Source organism: Neodiprion virginianus, chromosome 4 (genome assembly GCF_021901495.1).
Source record: "Neodiprion virginianus isolate iyNeoVirg1 chromosome 4, iyNeoVirg1.1, whole genome shotgun sequence".
NCBI lineage: Eukaryota > Metazoa > Arthropoda > Insecta > Hymenoptera > Diprionidae > Neodiprion > Neodiprion virginianus.
Genome location: NC_060880.1, coordinates 34,098,574 through 34,107,639, shown reverse-complemented (window position 1 = coordinate 34,107,639; position 9,066 = coordinate 34,098,574). Strand labels below are relative to the sequence as shown.

At 37.0% G+C, this 9,066-nt stretch overlaps 2 protein-coding genes across 6 annotated transcripts in view; one reads left to right on the top strand and one right to left on the bottom strand.

Annotated features, from left to right (window-relative positions):
- Nucleotides 1-1,975: 1,975 nt before the first annotated feature.
- LOC124303425 (afadin- and alpha-actinin-binding protein-like) overlaps nt 1,976-9,066 on the top strand; it is a 53,900-nt gene continuing 46,809 nt past the window's right edge. For 2 of the 5 annotated variants that reach the window (XM_046760606.1, XM_046760607.1), the window contains exons 1-6: nt 2,112-2,370; nt 2,734-2,893; nt 3,175-3,372; nt 3,823-3,954; nt 4,026-4,137; nt 4,387-4,613. In XM_046760606.1, coding sequence (XP_046616562.1) covers nt 2,759-2,893; nt 3,175-3,372; nt 3,823-3,954; nt 4,026-4,137; nt 4,387-4,601 — 792 coding nt within the window. In that variant the 5' untranslated portion in view covers nt 2,112-2,370; nt 2,734-2,758 and the 3' untranslated portion in view covers nt 4,602-4,613. The other 3 variants (XM_046760605.1, XM_046760604.1, XM_046760603.1) reach the window with 3 other exon arrangements.
- Nucleotides 4,710-8,225, bottom strand: LOC124303424 (uncharacterized). The gene is made up of 3 exons (XM_046760602.1): nt 8,203-8,225; nt 6,844-7,467; nt 4,710-6,740 (listed from the first exon to the last, which is right to left on the bottom strand). Exons 2-3 carry the CDS (start codon nt 6,955-6,957, stop codon nt 5,931-5,933), a joined length of 924 nt encoding a protein of 307 aa, XP_046616558.1. The 5' UTR covers nt 6,958-7,467; nt 8,203-8,225; the 3' UTR covers nt 4,710-5,930.

Genomic DNA, 9,066 nt, shown 5'->3' with positions numbered 1-9,066 from the left:
AATATCTGAATATGTCGAGCCGACTGAAGATAGAAGTAGATTTGCTGAATATGAGTATACCTCACAAAATAATTGACTTAAAGATGAGATTGCAATTTGAGCAAGAACAAACGATTAAATCCAAAAAAAGGAGACTTCGATTCTCTAGAAACAAACATCGCGCCGTTAACTGAAGATATGCGCGTCTACTTCAAGTTGACAATGGCAACTTTATCATGATAATTAATTCAGTTTAGAACTATACTGTGTAGACTAAACAAGAGAAGCTCGATTTTCCGAAAATCGTATGGATTCTGTTGAAAAGTTGGTTGATTTATGTGCTTTCATATTACTATTCTGCGATTATCTTCTCTATTGTTCATTATCACTTCATGGTCAAATAGCGCGACCGTTACAGTAGCTAACAGTAGCAGGTACAGAGATGCGCGTCGGTAGCATTATTTTATGCGTCAATCCCACATCTATGAAACACAAAGTTTACGATTTATCTCTTACTTTTCATTCGTTATTACGTATCTTCCGTTCAGCTGAAAGTTGTGAGAGGATTCAAACTTAGCCCCGACTGCGTGGGCGACGGTAATTCTGCCATGTAATTCCGTAATAAAAATGATGTTTTTATTCTGTGTAGCGTGGATTGCGATTCTGCGCGTTTACCGAGCGCAGCTCGTCGACAATCCAGAATTCAGATCGCATCATTTCGTCTGTGTAACGCAAATTTAATACCAGCTTGCAGACCAAGTTACATTCGGTGATTAATAGCAGAATCGCAGATGCGTAGCTGCAGGAAACAATACGTTATTGCAGTGAGAATAGGCCGTAATTATCGGGGACCTGTTTCGTATCTCGAGTTTTCATTGTTTCGTGCAACTCGAGTTGTATAAGCAATCTCGATCATCTCGATTCTCGTCTTTCTATACAGGGTTTCGTTTTTTATTGTTTGTTCACTCGTTTCTGTACATATTCCAGGTAGCATTTCATGTAGCATCCGATCATATTACTGATGCAATCCAGATAATATGATTGACACTATATAAATATTATAATAACGTGATCGACACATTTTTTTTCTTAGTTAGGCATACAATTAACATGGTGTCGGTAACTGAAAATTGCTACGCGATACATCTACCGACTCGGTTATCAAGCTTGCAATGTTAATTAATTCGATAACGGTAAGAAATTTCTGTACTGAGGCTTCCCTTGCCTCGTTGCGCCAAGCTAAAAAATGAGAGATATATTTTCAAAACGCTACGATCCAAGTAATTATTTGTGATTAAGCGTGTCTGCTAATTCCACGAGCCTACGCTGGTAAACCACAGTAATAAACACAGCTCTCTACACTACCGGCTGGAAGGCATGTACTCTGATTGTAAGAGTGTTCGGTTAGTTGGTTGCATCTCCACTATCCACGTTACTATCGAATACGTTGTACAAAAGATTTCGTGAAGTATGACCAGGCCAGAAGCAGCCAGGAGCCTAGATATAAGGAGAACGATCGACGTAGGCTGCTTGTTTAGTTCGTTTAGTTTGGCTTTATTTGCGGCCAAAAAAGAGGGTACAATTCGTAGTTCTCACAGTGTCTACCAAGTTAGCACTGGGGACATTAACGTGAGGTTCATGGAGACTAGAGGTCAGTTAGAGGTAAGGAGTCCGAACGCAAAGCTGGCCAAATGGTCGGTGAAAGTGATGAACGATCCGCGGATTGTAACCGCCTGGCAGCGCTACCACTGCGGGCCCCGTCGCGCGTTGATTCTGAATCGTCGATCCTCACGTATGTATCCTATTCGTAACCAGGCGCTGGTATCGCTTGCGGATACATCCCAAACTACAAGATCTTTCATCACTTTCACGAACCACTTTTCGACGATTCCGCCACGTGCGTTCGGACTCCTGTACTCTGGTCTCCATGGTCAGGTTTATGGCATCCGATTTTTATTGCTTACACCACGTGATCACGGCATACCCTTCCTTAAATTTAAAAATCCTGACCTTAGCAACGTCAGCGCTGCACTAGTGGACATTGTGAGAACTATAATGTTTTCCAAACGTACCCGCAATTGTACCCGTACTCCAGATCCCTCACTTTCGTATCTCCACCCACACACGTATGTATGACTTGTACAATGTGTGGTGGACCAATAGTTAAATTCGTTAAATGGGGATGGGTAAAATGAGGATGCGATGCCGCCTATGTATACATACAAATATCAGCAGGCGAACCTTTGACCCTCTAAATCTTAAATGTATATGTTTATTTGACATTAATTTAGACGTACCCGAATGCTAGGCGCTCTTTGTTTGCTTTTTTTTAAATTTAATTTTCATTATACTTACCCCAGCGTCAATTATAACGTCGTTTGTTTGAAAAAGGTACATCTTGCTGATTATTATTGTATTTATTGTTTTAATCACTTCTGAATAGACCTATAACAGTCTAGCTAGCCACATAAAGTTAAATTTACTGATTACCAGACCTCAGCTGATCATTATGATCCTAGTTAAGCGTTATCATTTACATTGAACCAGATTCAAAACTGCATGAGGGAAAATTGACAGTCTACTAGACTAAACCATTCTGCAATTGGAAATATGGTTAAAATTTTAAATTCTCTTTCAGTCCTATTACTGGTTTTAATCCACTGCCACATGTGTATGAAAATGAAAACAAATTTACAGATATTCTTTGAACTCTTACCTTATTCTTGATTGTCGATTGTCTTTGAGTTATTATAGGAATTCTTGAATCTTCTGTACAACTATGGAAAGGAATTCTGATGCCATCTCATCTCTAAGGAGTCTTAGAACCATGATGGCTATGCACAGAGAATCTCCCAAGGAAGCTCATTTTTGTACTTTAGACAATTTGAGCGAGGCTCTTTCCACTCTTTCAGAGGTGAGAATTTATGTCCGTTAGACGCAGCAATTGATTCAATTTGAAAACGTGAACTTATTGTTAGCTCAGCATCAGCACATGTAAACTTTTCCTTTTATGGTTGGAGATAATCGAGATGAAATTAAGAGTAGCATGATCCAGACTGTAATGATGATCGAAGACCTATGTAAATTGCTCGAGAGTTTTTTTTTTAAATTTACTAGATTTTGCCTTCCGCACAGAATTAGTTGCTAGAAGTACTATCGGATTGGTAATGCTTGAAAAAATTTAATCTTGTTTAGGAACTTGAGTCCTTTGGTTTTCTTCCAACTGCATTGAACATCGACGAATCTCAGTCCTTGGAATCAATAAAATCTACTTGCGTCAAACTTATAAACGCATCTTGGGGCTTAGTTCATGAACATAGGATGCTTATGAGGGTGAATGAACAAGCTAGTGATGTGCAACACAGAACAGCAAGTGATAATTCTAGTCTCACTGTAAGTTGAAGCTGTTTTTACATCTTGACCTCTCTTTGCAATTGCGTCTTATGACAATTTTTTACTTTAAACATGCAGCAATGACTGGATATAGGTGAGTGATAGTGGTTATTAAACTAAACTTACTAAACTTTGCAAAGGTTCAACTTGAACTCAAAATTTGTTCCGTTCAGATAAACATACTTTACGCAGATAAATTTTAAAGACTAGTTGGTCAGATTTTCAGTCACCATCCTATTTTGCAAATTCTGCAGTCTTGGAGTACAATTTATCGTAACTCGAAACAAATGCATCGTAATTATCATTAATATTATTAATCATTTGCATAATATACCGTTGCTGAAAAATGGATTCGGAACAAACACGTACTCTAAAATATCTCCTTTCAAGATAGAAATATATGCTCGTTTTCTCCAATAACTTATTACTTCAAATATTTTCATTCTCCAGAATCATGTTAAGCGTCTGAAAGAGGATTTGGAAAAGAAGCAGTATCTTTTATGTGAATCTCAGGAAAGGGAAAGACGACTGAAAGTCAAATGCGAATCCCTGTCTCGTGAATTCAAACACGAGAAGGACGAGGTAATATTACAGACAGACATAGCTTGGAAGCCTAACTTACCTGCACTAAATACTGTGTTATTTATACTCAGGCAGTGAAATTGAGGAAACAGCTACAGTCTAAGGATATTCAGCACGCTCATGAAGTAAAACGCTTACAGCAAAGTGGCCACAAACTGCGAGATCAGCTGCAAAAATCCGTTGGTATGTATTCAAATGTTTCGGAAATCTTACTCTGCAAAGCTGTCGACATTTTAGCAACTGTTTCAAATCCATCCAAATATGTGGAATACGTTACAAATATAAAAACGGTAACTGGCCTCAAAATAAATCTTAGAATATCGTATCTTGTTGATTCTCAACTATTTCTAATACCTGAAGTTGTTTAAAGTCGAATTGAGTAGATCAGTCAAATTTTTGCAACTCCTACTTTCATCGTTGACACGTTTACAGGAATGTATGTACCGAGGGACAAAGCATCTCAGAATATTCAAGAGGAACACGAGCGTCAGTTGAATATGTACAAACAGACAATTTGTCGCTTACAAGAAAGCAACAGCCAACTGTTGTTGGATATTAATGATTTGAAAGATGCGCTGAGCCTACATTCCGAAGCAATCGATCTACAAGCTGAGGCGTCAGGAATTTGGAACGATGCAGACATCTAGAGCTTCATAGTGGTACGTACAACCAGTTTTCATTATGAAGCTTTCTTTTGTAGATGTTGGAAACCATTTCCTATAAAGATCCGGAAATAAAATAAAATCGTTTCCCGATGGCACAACTTTATTGAAAAAATTTCGTCGCACATGTACGTTATATTATTACAGTTGTGAAATGAAGATAACTAACCTAGACTTTCTAAACAATTCTAAGCCCGTGTTGGAACCCTAATAATAGTGATAAATGCGGTTTCTATGGATTGTTCCATGCATGGAATAAAGTTTTTCCGAATTTTTAACAGTGAAATCTATTTTTTGGATTCAATTGCGTAGTGATCATTCTCAAGATATACTAGTAGGCAATATCAATTTAAAAGTATTGAAGTATGAATATGATGAAAATAAATTAGCCACGCAAGAGGAATTACTTACTTAATTTAATAAAAACTGAGACTGCTTGGGTGAGTTACAAACCCTGTATAAGGATGTAAAAATGTGCTTATATGTTCTTGATAGTGTTTCATTGTCAGTAACATATTTTACCCATTCGGGTTCTAAATGTGGAGGAGATCAGGAAAAAAATACATATTGAATTATGACTAACTGATTAAAAATGTGAAGGAAATGTTGCTTAGTCTAAAAATATAGATATTTACGTAATAACGAATGGTCAGCAATATAAGCGGCAGGCGTAAAAAAAAATATGGCCCACGGTTTTTGCAAGCAAATCAAATACCTTAATAAGATTCAGGGAAACTTTTGAAAAAACTTATAAGATAACAAATAAAAATAAACATAAAAAATGTCAATAGGTCGAGCTCTACTATGTTTTTCGAAAACGGACGGTCTGATTATTCTGTTGGATAAGATTTTTGCTAAATGCTACCAAGCAAGTATCGTACCATTACACGTTTATAAATTATGGAAACGATAGAAACGGAAAATAAAGATCGTTACTGAGTTTGAAATTTATATACAAACACTATAAATTGAAAACATCGAAAACTGGAGCGCAAATTACGAATATGACAAAAATCAAATACCCAGAGAATGACCAAGTAAAAAATTATCAGCGAAATCCAATCCAGATTTTTTACCACAAGTTGTTTTTCCTTGAAACTTTTACTGCCAATTGTATAAGTATCTTTAAAAGATTCTTATAAGAGTTTTCAAATTGTAGGGATTATTCGTCCTCGAACGCTTGTCTATACATAAAATACATCAATTTCAGGCTTTTCCAGAGGAAAAGAAAAAATGTAATACCGATTGATTAGAATCAAGAGTTCCACTTTGGGAATTTCTTTCACCGAGTTTCAAGCCTTTGCATTACACATATTACATCCTAATTGTAAGAATGTACGAGACTGCTACGAGACATAAAGATAAGCTACAGCTAATTCCCACGGCTGCTCCTCTAGCTTCTTTGGCTTTTTCAGGCTGATCCAATATCCGAATAGGTATTTTGGTGCCATTATTCTCGGGGTTTTTGGTATATCGGCGTGTCACCGAGCTCGCCTTGTCGCCGCATACGTCATTTACGTCGATGTTATCGCCGATGACGTTCACGGAGGCGCGGATAAACGTGCAATTCAATACCTGGACGTATTCTGCCTTCAGACTCATGTTTCCCGAATTTTCGAACTCGAACATTGTGTTTACCAGCTTGATGGATCCATGTTTAGAGTTCTCGAGCTGGACGGGACCTCCGTTGACTGTTATCCGACAGTTGATAAACGTTACGTTAAGTCCCTCGACGTCGAAAATTTCTAGGGCGTGCAATTTCTCGATCGTCACGTTTATCAGAATAAATTCACTGATGTTGATTTTTTTTAGGGTTTCATGGAAAAATTCGATTTTCGTATTTTCTATATGAAGTTGACCTATTCTGTTGACACTTGTGAAACTGGAGTGTGTGATATTCGGTATGTTACCGATGTTCAAAAGTTTTATGAGCCTCATATTTTGTACACTAAAAATCGTTGAGAGCTGCAATTCTTTTGTCACGTTTTCCACTGTCAGGGATTCCACCTCGTTTTCCAGTCCGATTCCAGTTTCCGATATAGTCACGGAAACGCAAGAACTTACTCGGACCGAAACAGGGTCGAAATCATTGCAATAGTTATACATGGAAACGTCGTCGTTATCCTGAAATAAAATAAGATTGGCACTGGGTAATTTAGATTTCCCACATCCTGCGTATCTTAAGAAATAGTTATTACATTGAAAAATTGACCGTTCGGTGACGTACCTTGTCCGCCGGACAGCTATAATGCCATCGCTTTTCATCCTTGTCGCATGGATCCTCTGCTCTCAAGCCAGCAATTATCGTGAAACAAATTGTTATCGTTAACCCGATCTTCATCGTGATTTATTTCGGAACCCGTCTTGTTTGAATTTATTTATTTGTTTGTATATTGTATACGATATTCTTCTTTCAACGAATAATTTTCTTTGGATTCGTTCTCGTTTGCACCCCTCGGTTAAAATCGGGGATATTTCTAACACGTTATTACAGTTGTCAAATTTTTCCTTGATGGTAATGTATTCTCTACTATTGTGAATGCATTTTTATAAACGAATTCGTTACGCTGATGTACTATTATATTATAAAAAAATCGACCGCGCACTGTTCGGTTCGAAGCACAGTGAAAGGGGTGACGAATAAATACTTTATTGATATACCCGATGTTTGCACTCGTACCTACTGTAAGATTTGACTCAATTATAACGGACAGCTTTTATGCACCGCTTTTTACAATGACTGACTCATGTCAAGTGATGGCCGTGGTTTATATGTCTCTGCATCGAACTTCGGTCGCATCGCGGTTAATTAACTTCCTTGGCTGTAGTCGGAAACTCGTTTTCCCGCATCCTGTAACAAGATTCGACTAATGATTATTTTGTATCTTCTTGAGCTTACGCGAACGCGTTACTCATTCACATGCTGATGGGTATTTGGAAATTTCCGTATAACGACTCGTATTCACACGGATAGAAAAATATTGTAACGTTCTTTGGCGTTACGGAAATAAATATGGATCCGCGAGTTTGTTTATCAAGTCAAAATCAAAAGCGTGAATAAAATGTTGTGAAAAAGCTTTAATTGCGAAATATGTGTTTCTCGTTTTAAGTCTGCAACCAGACTGTTTTTACAATAATGTTGGTTGACGCAGCAACCTTATTCTTTTGAAAGACATAAGAGGTTTATAAACGTCTTTTATCTATGATGACTACTAGATCATTAAAAAGGGGGCAAAACGGGTGATTTCACCCTTTGTAACAATATTGTAGATTTTACATCTCCTGTGGTGAATATATCCATGTACAGCACTTTTTTGGAGTTTAATCTACAGCCGTTGTGGCAAGATTTACTAATCGGATAACAAGAGTTAAAAAACCAATAGTAAGAGTTACAATATGCTTAGGTAGATCTACCAGAATTGATACGTTGATTTGACTAAAAAAAAATACTAACCGTACTTATATTCACCACAGGGATGTGAAATCTACATTATATTTTTTCCGTGAAGATACTGCAATATTTTATTGAAGCCGAGATTTTAGTCTAGACTCGACGAGGAATTGCTCATAATATTATTTAAACCACCGTTCGAAAACCCGGATAATTGTGATATCCAATTACAAAACTTAAAATGAAAACATTGCAGACTACGTCAGTACTTGCGGAAAAATAATATCCGCGTATGATTCATTTCCGCTTACTGCCACTGACAATGATAATCAAAATTATAGCGATAAACAATGAAATATGAAATAAATTAATTACATCGTTAATCGGTAAATATAATGAATTATCGCTGACCATTTTGATAGTTATCTATTATTTTCTTATTCTTCATTACAATCTTCATTTCGTTTCTATTATACGGAATCGAATGTAAAAGCAGACGCTACGTATTTCCCTTTTCATATCCTCATTTTTTATGATCTATTTGAAACCAAAATGACACTATGAAACGAACACGCGGCTGGAAATTTATCTGCTAAATACTAAATCGCTGTTGCGAGATTTTCCCAGTTCCCCACCTGGTTTGACTGCGGCGGAATGTTTGACGCATTGTGAACCGTCCAAATAAGGTTGAAACACCCCCCCAATTGAATCTTTCTCACTGCACTGTAATTATACAATATATGAATCGTTAATTTTACATTTATTTTCCTATTCCCTGAAACGAAATCTATTTCAAAATAACAAATGCGCGATCGAAAAAAAAACTGCAAAGCGGCGTGTCTAAACGTTGTATAAATACTAGAGTCGCTGTAATAAGCGATCGTAATATATTTCAAGATATTCGCAGAATGGCAAATACAGTTAATTATAACGTTGTTACGTGCAGAAAGTTCGAAAGGAAGACTAGCATCAGTAAGGTTTCAATTAAACTTTGACTATTGTAAGGGTATTCGACGTTGAGAAATTGTCGAAAGGCTTGTAGACATTTTATGAAAAGAA

What these genes read in the sequence shown, in the direction of transcription:
- LOC124303424 (XM_046760602.1), bottom strand. Translation starts at nt 6,957, where the DNA reads ATGAAGATCGGGTTAACGATAACAATTTGTTTCACGATAATTGCTGGC. An exon ending in ATAGCTGTCCGGCGGACAAG is followed by an intron (nt 6,741 to 6,843) that starts GTACGTCACCGA and finishes ATTTTATTTCAG; the next exon opens with GATAACGACGACGTTTCCAT.